The sequence below is a fragment of the Stegastes partitus genome, unplaced genomic scaffold, assembly GCF_000690725.1.
Source record: "Stegastes partitus isolate 25-593 unplaced genomic scaffold, Stegastes_partitus-1.0.2 Scaffold543, whole genome shotgun sequence".
Taxonomy (NCBI): Eukaryota; Metazoa; Chordata; class Actinopteri; family Pomacentridae; genus Stegastes; species Stegastes partitus.
Genome location: NW_007578274.1, coordinates 98,481 through 116,515, shown reverse-complemented (window position 1 = coordinate 116,515; position 18,035 = coordinate 98,481). Strand labels below are relative to the sequence as shown.

General features: G+C 44.3%; 2 protein-coding genes across 3 annotated transcripts in view; one reads left to right on the top strand and one right to left on the bottom strand.

Annotated features, from left to right (window-relative positions):
- LOC103361921 (granzyme A-like) overlaps positions 1-4,045 on the top strand; it is a 9,877-nt gene extending 5,832 nt beyond the window's left edge. The window contains exons 2-7 of one of the 2 annotated variants that reach the window (XM_008288135.1): positions 1,490-1,491; positions 1,646-1,742; positions 1,893-2,037; positions 2,928-3,066; positions 3,154-3,435; positions 3,514-4,045. In XM_008288135.1, coding sequence (XP_008286357.1) covers positions 1,685-1,742; positions 1,893-2,037; positions 2,928-3,066; positions 3,154-3,435; positions 3,514-3,663 — 774 coding nt within the window. In that variant the 5' untranslated portion in view covers positions 1,490-1,491; positions 1,646-1,684 and the 3' untranslated portion in view covers positions 3,664-4,045. The remainder of the gene's footprint in view (positions 1-1,489; positions 1,492-1,645; positions 1,743-1,892; positions 2,038-2,927; positions 3,067-3,153; positions 3,436-3,513) is intronic. The other variant, XM_008288134.1, reaches the window with a different exon arrangement.
- Positions 4,046-9,692: 5,647 nt separating this feature from the next.
- areg (amphiregulin) lies at positions 9,693-15,119 on the bottom strand. Its single transcript, XM_008288133.1, has 6 exons — positions 15,083-15,119; positions 14,251-14,427; positions 13,598-13,832; positions 13,338-13,508; positions 11,805-11,915; positions 9,693-10,027 (listed from the first exon to the last, which is right to left on the bottom strand). The coding sequence occupies exons 1-5, from the start codon at positions 15,117-15,119 to the stop codon at positions 11,825-11,827; spliced, it is 711 nt and encodes a 236-aa protein (XP_008286355.1). The 3' UTR covers positions 9,693-10,027; positions 11,805-11,824.
- Positions 15,120-18,035: the final 2,916 nt, after the last annotated feature.

Below are 18,035 nucleotides of genomic sequence, written 5' to 3'. Positions count from 1 at the left end.
TTCGGTACATGTTAGAATAAAATAAAGCGATTCTACATCTTTAAGAGTCTTTTAGAGGATTATTGGTTCATAAACTGGAAACATGAGCATCAAGCCTCTCACTCCTCAACCCACTGGAGGGCTGAACTGGCCACTGAGAAATGAAAGCCTGCTTCTGTTTACCTCCTGAAACCAGAGACCTGTTGTTGTAGAAACACTTTTTATGTCACCGTCGTAGCTGCACATCGAGTGAGAGCAGAAGGTCTCAGTTGAGTTTTCATTCAACCTGGAGAGGCCGAAGCTGGAAGCTTCAGCACCGTCTCACTTCATGAAACCGTCCTTCCACCATCTCGGCTCTTGTATTCAGTCCGTTTATTCCATTTACTGTCTGTTTGTCCGTCCTGTAGTCGTAGTTTGTGGGTTAGTTTTTCCAATGTATGGATTTCCTCAATAATCATCAACCTTTTGTCCGTTGAGGGCGGCTCTATCTTCTTACAGGCCACTAGTAGTATTTTAATGAAGTTTCTATCGTGTCCCATTACACTCTCTTCAGTAATTTGAACACATTTGAAACTTTTTTTGCACCGTTTTGGCTTCAGTGACCTCTGGGAGGCCAAAGGTCAGCTGTCATAAGAGTGGACGGGGAAATAAAGATCGTATCTGAATGTAGTGTTTGGTGTTAAAGACAAGCAAGAAAGCAAAAATATGCATTTTAAAGGAAGACAGGGGAGAGAAATGACTTTTACAGCATTCAAAAAGTACAATTTTCTCAGCTTTGACAGACTTTTACTTCCCATCCAGGGGAACATGACGAGTAACTGGACACCCAAAAACAAATCTGTGTAAAAATGGGAGCATTTAGATGCAACAATAGAATGCATTTATTTACAGGAGTATAAATAAATTGACTGCCGGTCCAGAGGGTTGGTATCCAGCTGCACTGATGGTCAGATTCTGTCCAAGTGGAGCTCATGTCGGCACTCAGAGAGGCTCAGAAGACCTGAAACATGCCGACAGAGACGATCATCCTCCAAAAAGAGGCCAGAGGGAAGTCAGCAGATGTAGCAGCATTTAAATATCTGGTCGCCAGCGTGTCTGCAGAAATGCATGCTTGGGACAACTGCTGAGACTGTTAAATTCATGAGTTCAGATATTTTTTATTAGAGTGTTTAATAGTTGTGTCCAATCAGGTCACAAAGGAGCTGTTTCTTATTACTTCAAACACCCTTTTTGTCCATAACAGCTCTAATAAAAGGTTCATATACTTTCCCCTCATATATTAACATTCATATCATCAAGCAACAGCCCCTTTACCTCCACCAGACTGATGACATGTTTGTCTAGCGTGACATTATTAGAAACGCCGTCTCCACCTGCTCATTTCTCACCTCGCTGTCTGCACCTAGCGATGACGTGAACACGTATAAAGAGTCTCGACCACACAAGAGCTGAATCAGAATCAGAACCAGAAATAACTTTATTTATCTCCGAGGGGCAATTAGGCGTACAGTGGTTCCAATTGCTGATAAATGCAACCACAGACAGAAATTCTCACCGGTTCTCATGTCGTGTGTGAGTGAGCCTGTCCATTGTGCTGACTCATGCTTTTTCAATGTCAGACCACATCCTTTGAGCTTAACACATAAAAAAACAAGCATCACAGCAGCTTTCAGTGCATTCGCATCAAAGAGAGAGATCAGAAGACATGTCGCTCCTGAAGAATCTTCTCATCTCGTGTGGGTTTCTCCTCGTTGTCCAGTCCAGTGAGTGTTTGTTTTTTTACTTATTAATTAATTCATGCAAACATGCAGAATGCAAAGTCATGCTAGTTCAGTGCAGCTGCTGCAGACTTCTGTGCGTTTGGTGAACCAACTCCTGAGTCATCTATCTGCTCTTTTTGTTGAATCAATCAGCTGGACATGCCTCTGAGATTATTGGAGGCAAAGAAGTGCCGCCACACTCGATGCCTTACATGGCTCTGCTGAAGACAAGGAAACCGGTGTGTGGAGGGACGCTGATCGATCCCAAATGGGTCCTGACTGCTGCCCACTGTGTCGGGTAGGAACCTGTTTCTTAATCTGTAGTATGCAGTGTTTATTTTTAACCGATTACATCAAGGATTGCGTTATTTAAAATTGCAATATTTACGTTTTTAGTAGAAAAAAACCTTATTCAGTTTTAAAAAGGCAGAACAGTTTTCATTGTCTGACCTTCTGCACAACCGTGTAGTTGAGCTGCTGCAACGGTTCCTGCAACGGAACAAGAAAAAAAACTAAATGTGCACATTCACAGGATCCAGCATTTATCTTTCTGCACATCAAAACTTAAAAGGCATTTCAATTATTTATAAATGCAGCAGTTCGACAGATGGAAAGGCGGAAAGACGATGCAACATCCAGAAACATCTTTTATTCACTTTAAAAAGAAAACACAAAAACCACAGGACAGCAAAATGTGGATCTTGATTGGTCACATCAGGCATCTGGCTGCTCTTAATCTCATTGTACTTGTGTATAGTGACAATAAAGGCATTCTATTCTATTCTATTTTTCCCTAAAACAATAAGAACCACTAGTGAGCTGCAGGTGATTTTTAAAACTAGTCTCCACTCTGGTCCTGTTTACTTTTTACAGATCTTTAGAATTAATAAAAAAAAACACATTTAAAAAAAAGCCTAAAGGAGGTAAAAGGAAAAATCAGAGCTGAATCCCTGCTGTAGGACACTAAAGCAGGTGAGGTATGAATTTAATTCTGGGAGAGTCAACACTGTAAAGTTTGATATGAAAACCACACAAGAGTCATTGAACACTGAAGCCTCTCAGTTAAAGCCAAACCCTGACCTTTATTATCACATATGAGTCTGATAACTACTTTATCTATGTTGGCCTGTTAGCCTTCATCATAAGTGAGCCGTAACCCCACACTACGCTGTGTTTTTGTTCCTTCAGTATTAAGGAAGTGCTGCTGGGGGTGCACGCCATCAAAAAAAAGGAGAAAGAGTCCAGGCAGGTCAGTAAGGTGAAGAAAAGCGTTCCTCATCCACAGTACAATAAAGGAACGAAGGTCAACGACCTCATGCTGCTCGAGGTAAGACGCCATTACGACAACTAACGGTGACTGAAGGAAAGCTGCAAACATCTGGATTGGAATCGTTGATTTCTCTTCATATTTCAGCTCCAGACACCAGTGACCACAACCAAGTGGGTGAAAAGTCTCAAACTGGGGCAAGTCGTCAAGGACCCGGCGGCCGGCAGCCGCTGCCTGGTGGCCGGATGGGGAGGAACCAAAGAGAAGAAAAAAAACCAGAAGATGTCGGCTGTCCTGATGGCCGTCAACGTGACGGTGATCAGCAGAGCGGACTGCAACTCTCCCAAACATTACAACGGCAAACCTGCCATCACCGGCGGCATGATATGCGCTGGTTCAACTGGGAACACGAAGGCCGACACCTGCCAGGTGAGCTTTCATTTGTCTGGGTTTTCGTCAGTCTGTCAGCTTCACATCCTGACCACGTGTTGGCTGTTTTCCCTTCAGGGGGATTCAGGAGGCCCGTTTCTGTGCAACGGACAGCTGGTCGGAGTCACTTCTTTTGGAGGCAAGTGTGGCGACACGAAGGAAACCGGAGTGTACTCCTTCCTCTCCAAGAAACAGCTCAAGTGGATCAAACAAACGATGGGGAGCTAGTGTGGGCTGAGGTAGACGGATCGGAGGCCGGTTTGAGTTTAGTTTGCAGCAGCTAGCACTATAAGTTTTAATGGTAAATCTGCCATCGCTACCAAACTGTACACTTGAGCCATTTATCCATTAGCATTATAGGTTTGTGTATCTATTGCTTTGACGCTGTTTCAGAATCACAAGCGCATCCACGACAGCAGAGTCTGACGGTGTTACACAGCCAGAAGTCAGTTTGGTTTTCTGCTTGTGTAAAAATCTAAATACGCTCTCTATTGTTTCTCCGTCTCCTGAAAGTACCACCAGGGTAGGAGAGCTCCTGCTTGTTGCGGCAGGACTTCCTCTGCTGCAGTAAAATGAGTCAAAGTCAAAGAGGATTTTATTCAATATTGACGTAAAAGCAAAAGTGAGATCATTCAACCTTCCAACCAAACAGATTCACGACTTCCTGCACCAGAAGCTTAAAGTTTTGGCTCTGAGCTTGTGAAATATTTTTTGATATTTGCTATTTCTGCTTGGAAATTTCAAAATAAAGGCGTTTTCTGCTGTTATAAAGACAAAACTAAAAACAAGTCGCCCTGTGTTTCTTTTTCTCTTTTGATATTTGCATTATATCTGTTTCAAAATGCCTCGTCATGACAGTAGCTCCTAATTATTTCACATCTTTAGGGCATCGCAGGCAGATCAGTGTTCAAATTAAAAGCCTGTCACGTCTCAGCAAACTTAACATTTGTTGTGTGTTCGTCCTATTCTTTAGATGTGTTATTGTAAAAGGCCTCCCCTTGTGAGACGACTACAGTCAAGTCAACACAGAGAACGGTGACTTTTAAGATAATAACAGTAAAAAAAAAAAGTTCTTACTCAGATCAGACCACAAACAACTAATTCGCACGGCGACCCCAAACAGGAAGCGTGCAGCATGTCAGAGTGTTGCACAACAGACTTTATTCAAATACTGCATGAGACATTAACAGTAAATCCACATCAGACGTGTCATGAAATCAGAATGAAGGGGAAATGTTTGTCATCAGGAGCATCTGAGAAAGCATTAATCACGAGCGTCTCTTATCTTAAACGCTGTTGTTCTTTCATTCCTGTGAGCTGACAGCAGCCCATTTGGCGCTCCGCAATATTTGCTCCCCACTTTAAATTCTTTTGGTTTGGTTGCGTCACACCGTAATCATGTCGACCTGCTAATTGCTTCTGTACACACAGTTTTTATTGTGGCACCGAGGCTCAGTTTTCACACTGTGTCACTAGGTGGTGCTGTCTGCTGTAGTTAGTGCTGCAGGTGGAGTCAACAGAGTCCATACAGTGTCCCTGCTTAAGGTGAAACTAAAAATACCAACTGGTTCTGTTAATAAGAGGCAGATAAACTATCCCTCTGGACTGTTATGACTGTACAATACTTCAATGAAAACGGCACAAATCATGTAAGACTGACGACCTCTGAGACAAAAACGATGCCGTAAGTTAACAGCATATCTACTACAAAAACAAAACTCTACACCCGCGGCTTCCAACGTTTTTAATGACCATTTAATTGAACTGAAATAGCGCTAGGATTATTGTCATCAACGTTGTCTAGTCCAAGCTCATATGATACATGTAGGTTGGACGGATATATTTCAGTTCATTGAGAGAAACAAAAAATGTTGAATGTTGTGTTTACATGCTTGGTGAATAAAGCTTTATTCTGATCAAACTTGAAGTTGTAGCCCTGACAGTAGACAATCCATCCATCCATTGTCTCCTCACCAGGGTCATGGGGGGCTGGAGTCTATCCCAGCTGACTCAGGGTGAAGGCAGGTTCACCTGGACAGGTAACCAGTCTATCACAGGGCTACACTTAGAGACAGACAACCAAGCACACTCACATTCACACCTACGGACAATTTACAATCACCAATTAACCTCAGCATGTTTGTGGACTGTGGGAGGAAGCCGGAGAACCCGGAGAGAACCCACGCTGCACGGGGAGAACATGGAGACTCCACGCAGAAAGATCCCGGGTGTCCTCACCGGGATGTGAACCAGTGACCTTCTAGCTGTGAGGCCACGGTGCTAACCACTGAGACACCTTGCAGCCGTGATGTTCGCCGATGCCTTAAATATAGATGCTAAGACTCTACGAATCATGAAATCTTAACGCTTCACACAAAGTTTAAATCCGGCAGCACAGATGATCTCTAAACTCACCAGTAGTAGTATTTGATCAACTGTAAAGTATGATCACAATCCCCTCTTCAGTTCCTGGGTTGTTTTGGTGACTATCATGATACCAGGTGATGCTGACCTTTGACCTTTTGGATATAAAATCTCATCAGTTCATCACTTTGGACGTTTGTGTGACATCTATTAGCATCTATTATTATGACATTTTGTCATAATATTATTCACATTTTGTCATAATAATAGCATAAATTCTTAAGCTATGGTCAAAGACGTGGTCTGTGAGGTCGCTTTAATCAGGTTGGAGTCTGGTAAATAGTCTTGTAGCGGTTTTCTGCCTTAGAAGTAATCAGAGTGATGAAGCTGCTGCGCCATCAGGTGGGATTCCTTTAGGTTCAGTGTATTGTTCAAGGATGCTTCAATATATGGAGGGAATGTGGATCAAACTGGCAACCCTGTGACTAGTGGAGAACCCACTCTACCCCCTACTGTGAGCCTACAATGTCCTTACCCTCCAAATCTACTTAGTTTAGGTCAAGATGAACATTTGCAATCCGATTGTAATAAATTCTGTAAAAGCCTTCCTGAGATATCCTGAGAATGGGACAGATGGACGAGTGGACAGACAGACAACGGTACTGCATATTAAAAAGGGAACTAGGAGTGTACGACCGTGATCAGTGAGGTTTTACTTGGGCCCATTTGCTAAAAAGCACAATCTACAGCTGAGGACGGTGGGAGTGTCAGAGTTTTTGCAAATGATTGGTTCTAAACTCACTTTTTGGTTCTTTTTTAACTTTTAAGCTAACGATGCTGCCAGAGGAAAGACTGTCAGAGGTCATCTGGGAAGTCTGAGTGTGTGTAAAAGAAAAACCAGCAATCCATCCAACAGTCATTCAGATCTTTCACTGTGGACCAGAGCGGTGAACCAGCAAACTCTGCCGCCCCTCTGCCTCCACAGCCCGGCTTTAATACAACCTGCTTGACGACTGCTGTTATTTTGCTGAACTGGAAGTCTGTGTTGGAAATTAAAATTACAAACAAAGGAAAATAAAAAAATACTTACCTTGGCAACTGGCCTGCTGCCTTGTAAAGGTAAAGGGAAAAAAAAACGTTACCACACCCACGACATTCCTGCATGTCCTTAAGTGAATTATCACTGACCAGCCATCTGCCGGCGTGTTTACTCTGTTTCCATGGACACCCACAAAAGCGCACGGGCCCACCTCACGCCACCGAAACTATCAAAGCTCACCACACCCATATTAACTTATTTTGTCAAATGGATGAATGCACGAGCGTTTGTGAATGTTTTCGGCGTGTTTAAAGAGCCATTTCTACCGCAGGGATGGCTGGTGGCAGACGCGCGCAAACACGCACAGCTTTACAGCGAATGTTTACCTTGACTTGCATCACCTGTGTGTGTGTGTGTTGGACGAGCTGCCCACCTCGCCTCACCTTCCTGTCGCCGGTGACGCAACGCCGCGCACAAACACAGAGTGAAACTTTGTTTACTGAAGGTAACTGGAAACTGCTAAATCCCGTCAGGCGTGTCAGAAACTTTATATGCAAATTGAAATACAAACACATATCCTGTGTCATGTGAAAAGGATTCCCCCGCCCTGGAAGTTTTCCCCTTTTATTGCCTGAATCATTTCAGTTGACCTATAAAGACTCCGTATAAAATGTAGAATGAGGGATTGCCTTTGGTTGCTATGACAGCACTGAGCCTGTGTGGATAAATCAGCCTCATTCTTCTCTAAAAAACGGATCAAGTTTTGTCAAGTTGCAAAGGGATCATGAGTGAATGACCCTTTTCAAGTCAGCCACAAGTCCTTACTCGGACTGGAGTCTGGGCTGTGACTCGGCCGCCCCAAAACCGCACCTTGCTGTCTTAACAGATCTACCAAGTCGTGGTTCTCTTGCAGGTTGCGTTGGGTCGTCCTCCAGGCTTGATTTCCCCTTTACTTTGATGCATTTATTTTACCCTCTACCTTCAGAAACTCTCCAGAACCTGCTGCTGAGAAGCATCCCGACCACATGATGCTGCCACCGCCGTGCTTCACAGTGGGGGTGGAGCGTCTGTGATGGTGTGCAGCGTATCGTTAAAGCCAAACGCAGAGTCTTGCCTTTGAGAGCTCAATGTTGGTCTCATCAGTTCAAAGAACCGTCTTCCAGAGCTCCCACATGTCTACCGGTGAATTCTTGTTGGGGTTTATTATGAGGGCCTTTCTCTTCACCACCACTACATAAAGCTCTGACTGGTGAAGAACATGCAACCGTCTAACATCTCAGCTCATCTCAAGCTTGTAACTCCTGCAGAGGAGTCATAGGAGTCTTGGTGGCCTCCTTCACTAGTCTCCTTCTTGTACCTCCTTCAGAGGAGTCATAGGAGTCTTGGTGGCCTCCTTTACTAGTCTCCTTCTTGTACCTCCTTCAGAGGAGTCATAGGAGTCTTGGTGGCCTCCTTCACTAGTCTCCTTCTTGTACCTCCTTCAGAGGAGTCATAGGAGTCTCGGTGGCCTCCTTTACTAGTCTCCTTCTTGTACCTCCTTCAGAGGAGTCATAGGAGTCTTGATGGCCTCCTTCACTAGTCTCCTTCTTGTACCTCCTTCAGAGGAGTCATAGGAGTCTCGGTGGCCTCCCTCACTAGTCTCTTTTTTCTGTCAAGTCACTCACTTATCGAGGACAGCCTGCTCTAGGCAGATTCACATATTTGTAATCTTCTCATTTAACTCACAGTAAGACAAACAAACATGTGTAATACCCAAAATGTCAAAGTTCCTTTAAACTCTCACAGCAGCACCGCCATGCATTCACAATCACTCCTTCTTCACATACTGTCAGCCTTGTTCAGCTCTGAACTTTGCACAGTTTTTTGCAGATCAGTAGTTCAAGTGTCTTTGAGAACTTGACACAGTTTGTCTGTGAACTCCGGCTGTCTCAGGTTCTTATGTCTGTAATCTTATGCTGAGTCTGTGATGTTGAGATCAGAAGTTAGTCTTTTTTTTTTACAGCTCTGGCTGTTTGTACGGACTCTCGTCTGCAGAGTCAGTTTGAAACCACTCAGACGGTTCTGGTTCTGGTTCTGGTTCTGGATAATACTCTAACCATCTAAAGTGTTTCGGGTCACCACCTCCTTACAACTCCAGGACGTGATTCCTGGAGACCAGAAGCTGGTTTGGTTATTAACACTCTTCTTTATAACTCAACATTAGGGTTAGTATCTCGTGATCTTCTCAGCTTCGTGCAACGTCTTTTCTTTTCCCTCTTTTTTGACACCAGCGTCTCCTGATTGCTGCACTTTGAAACAAACCCGCTGCCCTTTTGGTACACAGTCTATTCTGAGCTCCTTTGTCCTGAACCGTATAATTATCTTCAAGTCTTTGTTTGAATTTGTGTTCAGAGATTTACCCGAGCATTCCCGAAATAGCTCAGAGCAGACACGCCCCCGCTGCAGGAGTGCATCTTCTACCAACTCACAAGCGTTGGACATCGCTGCACAGAAATGTTTTCTGGAAAATACAGTGCAGCGGTTTATTTTCCAAGAATCGAGCACTGCAGTGTTATTTTATTTATCTGAATGTGGTCCAGCTCGTCACACACTCCTGCACACACCTACAACAACTTTCCACTCTCTCATGTATTTTGCTGTGCGCTCATCGTTATCTGGATTCCTCAGCGGTGTCGGATAGTTTTCTCAGAGCCTCTCTCATGATTATTCTTGTCTGTTGAATCTGTGTTTGGCTGAAAGGCTGCGGTGTTTGTGTGAGCTTGTTGCTGAGGTATGAGATGCGTCCAGAGATGGGAATGTAAACACAGAAACTCAGAGAGACACCAACAAACAGCACGTAACACTGAGAGACTTTATTGGTGATCTAATTCCATCCCTTTTCCAGAGCGAGATGAACAGCGTTTCTCTGACCTATGACAATAGCAGTGCAATAAATAAAACCAAACCTAGAGAACATCAAAAGGCCGAATGCTCAGCATTCGCACAAAAACAAAAAAAGACATTATAATAGTAGTCCAACATACAAATACAGTTGTTAGCAATAAATAATTACACTAAATAAATTACATTCTAACAGGTTCTGGACAGTGTTTTTTACATAGCATCTACGGTAGTGAAGGCGTCCAGTCGCTCTGAAGCGTTCTCAGGAGCTCAGACTCCTCTGATCGGCTTCGGCTTTGAGTCAACAGGCTGCGGAAAGACGGAAATAAATAAATGAGTAAAAATAGAAAAACCAGACACACAGCTTAAAATAACTGCAGGGAATGTTTAAAAATACACAGTTTATGGTTGGTCTGCAAAAATCATTCAGGCAGGAAATATTTTGAAGTTGTATGTTTGTATTTGTTATAAAAAAAAAAAAGAGACAATCCCATTTAAATTTCAGTCTGATTTGCTTTTTTTCTCTGTTTGTTTTACAACAGTTGGTGTTTAGATCTTAGAAGTGAAGTGTGTTAAGTTTCCAGAAGGCTGCCTCGTAGTTTGTAGATGACAAATCTGCTTTTAAATCCTTTAGAGAGAAAAAATGCAAAAAATATGACGTAAAACATTAAAATGAAAAGGTAGAATTTTACCTTTTAAACGCTAATTCTTGTGCTCATAATAAACTAAGTTAGATTTGTTTTTTTTTAAATGGCCACAACTATGAAAAAAAAGATTTTTAACATACATTAATAAAAAATATTCCTAACAAGCATAATGTAGCTGTAGATTAGGACCAATGGGAATTACAGCTAAAAACTAACACTCTTTCAGTCTTTCTTCAGCAGACCGGACTGTCAGTGACGTACTAAAGAGACCGCCGCGTGGCCACGTTGTTTGTCTCGAGGCCGAGATGCCGTCTCCTCAACACGTGACGTCCGCATGCGAGTGTGCGTGCGTTTGCTCAGTGAGATCTGACCGCATGTAAGCGCAGAGCTTAAGTTCTTACGCTACGGTCATCACGTGTGCAGTCAGTGTGTCAGTACTGCTATTGTGTGGACACACAGGTGAAGGTGTGCGACCGAGCGTGTGGTTTTTTTCCTTTACGCTGGAATGCGGCGCGGAGATGGGACAGGTCGAGACAATCGTCCGCTAATCCGCGCTAATGCCCGTAGTGGGGATTCCTCTTCGGGTGATGCAACCCGCTGCGTTCAATAACAACAACAACAGGGCTCTTCCATCACCCTGCGAGCCCACTCCTTCCTGTTTGGCTTCACGTGAGCTAGACGTCGAGGGCTTAAGCAAGACGTCCATCACCGCCGGAAACGAACGCTTACGTTCGACTCTTACGGCATCGCATTTTGCTTTGAGCAGATGGCATTAACGAGGCATCGGTTTGGTTTCATTTTGGGACCTCCTGCTTGCTTTGCCCTTTAACCTTAGTTACTGTTGAGCCCATGCACAGCTCACTGCTAAGTCAGAACAACTCCCAAAGCAATGGTTTTAGAGTCAAACACGAGCAGGCTTCTTATTTCTAGCCGTTGGGTTTTCCTCAGTCACAAAGGAAGCAGATTTTAACAGATATAGTTCACAGTTAATGTAGGTTTTGACTCATGGACTTAATTTGTAGTGATTCAGATTGTCTTATTTTGAAAGAACACTTCTGTACAGGGTCTTTAATCTATTATCATTCATTATTTATCATTATTCTGTAATCAGTCCTCAGACTTCTGTTTTTCTGTGGCGACTAACTGATGTGTCAGCTGAATGTAAAGCTATAGAACAACGTGTTTATCTGGGCTTGTTGGAGTGTAAAACTGTCTAAATCCAACAGTGCAGGATGGAGCTGCTAACTCTGACACAGCAGAGGCTCACATGAAGCTTGTCCGAGTTGTAAACGGGGATTTTTCTTTTCTAACATTTGCCCCAGAGAGGTAACACTCATCGAGTTGTTTTGATGCAGTTTGGACCGCAGTAAACGCCGAGCTCCATAAAGGACTTTGTTTTCGTGCTGTCACAAGTAGGTCAGAACCTCAGCAACACCCACCTCCAGGTAACTCGACGCGCTCACACCACGTCACCGACGGGCTTCTGCAGCTTCTCCTGCTCCGACCCGGTTCCCAGGTAGGACGCCAGGAAGTTTTTGTGCGACCTGTAACTACAAAAGACATTCGAGATGAGCATCAGAGCGGACAATAGTGATTCCCAGAGTGCAGCAGCATAAAGACAAACGGTGTTTTTGTTGTGTGTTGAGTACAAAGTACATCGTAATATAATGAACCCTGTTCCAAACTTAATACATTTTACTTTCTCTTCACCTGTGTTTCTGACTAGTCGGGGCTGTAACGCTTTAATTGCACAGCTGACTCCTATATTTGCACTATGTTGGACTATTGACTTTGTCCACCAGCCAAACAATAGCTGTGATTGGGTCACACATTGATAAGCTGGAGCTGTGATTGTGCAGGAAATGACCCGACGTCACCGTGAAGTAGGTGAAGTGATGCAGTTAAAAGGAAAGCAAATTGTAGATTTTACTACAATAAAAAGTAAGAACAAAAGCTGTGGACGCGTCTGAATCGATGCTGCGAGGCCGGTGAGCAACGCCTCGGCGGCGTGGGTGTGTCTGGGCGTGTTCATGCGCCTTTTGATGTGTCAGTGAGTCCATTTGCCAAGAAGTGTTTCTGGGCAGGATGTGCGCCGATCGTAATGTGTGTTATGTTGGGATTCATGGGGTGTGGATGGTTTCTTCATTAATCTTACTTATAATGGTTTTATAGAGTAAAGATGAATAAGAGGACTTTCGTTCGAAACCGCTGGCATCAGGTCTCGACTTAACGCCGTTCTGGCTTCAGAGAGGAAACGCTGATCACCGGCGTGTTGGGAAGTATGATTCCCAACTTTAACTTAATGGAAACATACATGTGTTTGGACCGAATGGTTTAAAAATGTGTTAAAGTCAGTAGATACAGATGCTGAACGATCACTGTGACTCACTTTTGATTAACGCAGATCTTCTCAAAAAGAACAACTATTTCTCCTTCAACAAACAAATACCATTTTGGGAAACAGGATAAAGTATTAAGGAAGTCTTTCCTTTTTTTGATTTAAAGATTAAGACTGAAAAAATCAAAAATCAAATAAAAAATGGGCCAAAAATGAGTCAGTAAAGGTTAAGTGGACACACAGGTTAAATAAGCACGATTAAATAAGTAAGTAAAGCAGTTTTATATCAACTGATCTGAAGTGATTCAGGATCTGATTCAAGAACAAGTAAAGAACATTGTCTTTCTTTTTACTTTCCGTTTTAAATATTTAACCAAACACAATATTATCTGATGTATTCGGTTTGATTTTGGATTGTACGATAACTTTTTACAGTTTTTTCTTTTTGGTCTCTGGCTGCTGAGTTCACAGTCTGGACTAAACCGAGACCTGTGTTGGAGAAATTACACCAGTTTACTCTGAGATCCCTCACTGGCTTCCCACCCACTGCTGACAAACACAGCTCGGTACAAACGTCTGGTTCTGGCCGGTTTAAAAATCAAAACGTGTGTGTGTTTGTGATTTTCCAACTCACTGAGCGCAGGTCATGAGCAGGATGGCGGTGCAGCTGATGACCGACAGAACCACGGCGATGATCACTAAGACCGTCTGCACCAGCTGAGCGTTGCTGCTCTGGTCCGGCTGATTCTTGACCGTCTCCAGAGTCTGGATCCCGCAGCGCTCCCCGTCGTAGCCCTTCATGCATCTGCAGAGGGAAGAGTAACCGATCAGTAACGATAGTGGGTTCAAGCATCACTAAGGAGGCCATACGAAGGCGACCGGGGCTCCACTCACATGCACACTGGCTCCTTCAGGCCCTCGATGTACTTGCAGTGGCCGTGGATGCAGTAGCCCAGGTAGGTGGAGGTGCAGGGGTCCTCGCCGGCGCTCAGCGTGGACGTGGACGTGGACCTGCTGGTGTAGAGCGTGTGCTCGGGGTTGAAGGCAGTCGTGCTTTTGCCCTTGTGTCTGTTCCTCCTCTTGCCTTTGCCCTTCCTCTTCTTCTTCTCATCTTTGCCGGGATGCGAGTCTGCAGCAGGGAAGCAACAGTATGAGAGGTTTACGGTGTCGTTTTAGAATCCTTATGGCTTCCTAGTTGAGTGTTTTGGTGTAATACTGACATAATTTAAATGTTATCACCAGTATTCATGGTTAAACAAAACTTTAAGGGTAATAAGTGAAGGAAATGAACCAACTGCCTAAAGCCGTTTTAGAAGAAAAGGTTTCTTGTTCTGCATTTTTCTTGACAAAAATCTATTAGAAAAGCTTCTTCCAAGTTCAAACTAAACACAGCTGGATGGTTTTTTGAGAAAATTCACAATATTAATGTGTTTGATTGTCAAGACAAGTCATCATGCTTTTCTAAAATCTCATCCTGGCAACTCATCTTTCTTCACGTCTCCATTCAAATCTCATTTTTCAGAACAAGAGCGTTTTGGTTTCCGTACCGTGGAGGCTGAAGTGTTCGTTGTCTCCTCCTGAAAGCTCGTCGTCTAGCTCCAGCTCGTCATCGTCGCCCCTCGAGCTCGGGAGGCCCTCGCCGGAGGCCGGACCCCCAGTGACTCCGGCTAGCTCGGTGGAGTTTGTGGCCTCGGATGCCTGAGCACCCAGAGCGCTGCACACGACTGTAAAACCAGCAGGAGGGGGAGGAAGAAAAAAACAAGCGATGATGTAAAGTTTACACAGAGATATAAAAATGCCGTAAGAGGTAATTTAGGCTAAAGTTCACTTGATGCAGTCAGATGACAGGTTTTTATCTCGGTGTACGGAAACACGGAGAACATTCTGTCGAAGCTGAAACGATTTTCTAGGAGAATGAATCAAATTAGAAGCTGATTCAATTAATTTTTTTTAAATTCCACCTCACCGGGGAACTCCTCGCTTGCTTTCTAACGAGATTAAACACAGAAATCTCAGCCCGTTTGCTTCTGAGTCATCATTTCACCTTCAAATATTGAGAACAGCCTGAAACCAGTACAACCAGTCCGCATCCACAGCTGCACTGCACCGGCCGTGAATGGCGTTCAATCAAAAGACAATCAACTATTTGAAATATGTTGACCTTTTGCAGCGTCTAGAGCTGCTGTACCTGCAACAAACGTCGCCTGTGGAGAAGCGAGAAGCTGCTTCTGTCCCAGATTCTCTCCTGTAAACACACCTGAACATCCATCTCCAGCCTCACAAGCCTCCACTTGCACACACAACATTTCTCTCCTTCCCACTTCATTGATTCAAACCATCTGCACACACACACACAGAGAAGCACAAGTCCAGACTTACCGAAGCACAGGAGACAGGTGAGGACGAGAGGGTTCATATCCCAGGAAGAGAGAGTTGTGTGTGTGACGGTCCTGCGCTAATCTGTAATCTGAGTGTGTGTTGAGGCGTGAGTGAGTGTTTGTCGCTTGCTGATAGAGTTTTGCGCTTTGCTCTCTTTGCCTCCGCTGGGTGCAGCTTTTATAGACCAACGCCTGCCTCTCGACTCGGAGCAGAAAGAAGGGTGTGCGCAACAAACTTATTGTGTCTAATGATTAATCTCCCTGGGGCAACACATTTCCTAGCTCATGTCCTTACATACGATGAGGCTTCTGTCTGGGAATAAATAAGTCTGAAGAGGAGCTGGATGTATTCCGACCGGTTCCTCATCACCATTAGAGGCTCACAAACAGCTGTTTTCTGCTTCTGCGACTGCTGTTGCCTCACGAACGAGGCCTTTATTACGCTCTCGGTCCAGTTGTGAATCACTGGAACGCCATGGGAACTTAAACTTTGAGTTTTACGAGCCGGCTAACTGCGGACGAAAACGTGAGAAACGGAGACGCGGTGTTCTCACTCGGCAGCGATTAAACACTTATTTCTGTAATAAGTTCCTTCCCTTTAGAAGTCATTATGCTGCCGTAGAAATGTGAATCAACTGCACTGAGGTTGATTAATTAGTTGAGCTGAATGAGCCTGAGAAAACTATACTACTACTCACCTTAAACCATCAGGTTGAATGAGTTTAGACATCCCTCCTACAGAAGCAAATCTTATTTTTTAACCGCACAAAGACAACATGTGAGGATGCTTCATATCATAAATCTACAGATATAGGTGCTGAATTCTCTACTAATCTTTATCACAGTTTGACTTATTGTGATTATCATGAAAAGAAATAAACAGAACTTGATTTGGCTCGTATTAAAGGAGCCAAACTGGAGGAAAACGAGCGTCTGGGGAGTTTCAGATCTCTATCGGTGTCGTATAAACTCAATTTAATGAGTCGACGCAACACTCGGCTGTTCCTTCAACTCTTTATTTGAAGTTACATCAACTTATATCTCGATTATGAGTAACTACAAACTGGCAGAACTCCCACATCCATATTAAGTAAACTGGGAAGCTGATGTGACTGGATTCCTTTATGACGGTTTACTGGCTCAGCGTCACGTCCACACTTTACTCGAGGTACAAAGATGATGGAAACACCAATGAGGGCAATGAGGGGAATCATAAATACTTGTGTATATGGCCGAATAAAAACAAGCAGGTCAACAAGTGACATCGTGTTTAAAGCGACGGCGAGTCTAAAGATAAATCCTGTTTTATTTGTGTGTAACTGCTAGATAGCGGTTGGTATCTCTGTTTTATTAAAATGCACCCGTCCTGCTCCCTCGTCGGAATATTCCACGTGTGTTTTCTGTGTCTAAACTGTCATACGTGTGTGTGATTGAGTGATGCCCGGTGTTACTATTTCAGTAACCGAGCAGAGACCTTAAGGCTTGGGTGGGGAGGCTGCACAGGCAGGGCGTGTTGGCTATGTTGTTGTGTCTGCACACACAGAGAGAGAGAGGCCGCCCCATCCTTCGTGCACGGCGGAATCCGATAGAAACCCGTCTAGGAATGCTGTAAACTTCCAAATCTCATTCCTGGGGCTTCCACGGCGACCAGGAACTCCTGACACGCTTTGTTTACGTCCATTGAATTATTTGGATTATGTGTAATGGCATTGGGGATGTGCGACGCCGGCGTGTGGAAAGACTGACACAAGTCTGGAGGGAAGCACCTCATAACAGCCGCCCACGCACAACACCACCACCACCACCACGCTCACCGCCGCTGCTGCTGGAAGGAGGTTCACACATGAATGCAGCCACATGATAGAACTTTGGAGCATGCAGGGCCCAGAATAACCCACCTTAAGCAAGGAGCACAAGCTTTTAATATAACTGCAAATAAGACTGATGCACCTGCAGCTCTTTTTGAAATTGGAGCTCCTGATTCCTTAGTGAAGAAGACTCCTGTTTGATCTCATGTTTCCCTCGTTGCCCGGTTTTAATAGCAGGTTATCCAGAAGATGTCAAGACATTCCCCAGAAAACTGTCAGCTTCATCATCACGCTGGAGGTGAAGTCAGGGATCCCCCATGAACCATCAACGTCTTTATAAGAGTTTATGACAGATGTGAAGGTATTCAAAAGTCACAGGGAGTAACTTTAACATCTGTGCAAAACTTCATGAAGTTGTTGTGATATTCCAGTTTGCAGACGTTTCCTCCTTCAGAGCCACGTTGGCAGCATGAACAATACAAACAGCAGTAAAAATAATATAGGCTAACACGGGCCTGCATGCAGCAGGAAAAACAAATGTGTACATGGCACACGTGGAAATTTTTGTTTTGTTAAAGGACACGCAAGGATGCAGCTTAATGGGGCTTCCACCATTACTCACCGCATGAGCAAGCCGCTGGCGCTTATGCAACCGTTAGGTAAGAACGGTTACATAGAATGAGCACAGGGCCCAGATTAGAGCAGCAGGGCCTGAATTTCGGACACGTTTATCCGCCCGGTGTTATATTTAGAACAGAACCGGACGAGTGGGCGTGTGTGTGTGTGTGTGTGTGTGAGCGCACGCCGATGTGTTTTTAAGTATGTCTTAATGCAGCAGGTGAGTTAATGTTTATGTGTCATCACCGCTGCTCATTAGCATACGCAGCATGTCCAGAGGATTTAGGCGGGCGTTAGAAACGGCCCATTGACTCGGGCCGGATCAGGGCGCCGGGACTCAAATGGAGCCACTGATTAACTCTGATGCTCAGTAGGTCAGATGTCAACAGCGTTTAATTAGTCATGTTTCTGCTTCACAAACCAGATACGAATAATAAGAACATCACGGGTCTGCTCACGGCCCTCAAACACCACCTCCGCTACGACACCGACTACCACAGGGGCAGGGGCGGATCTACCGGGGTGGCA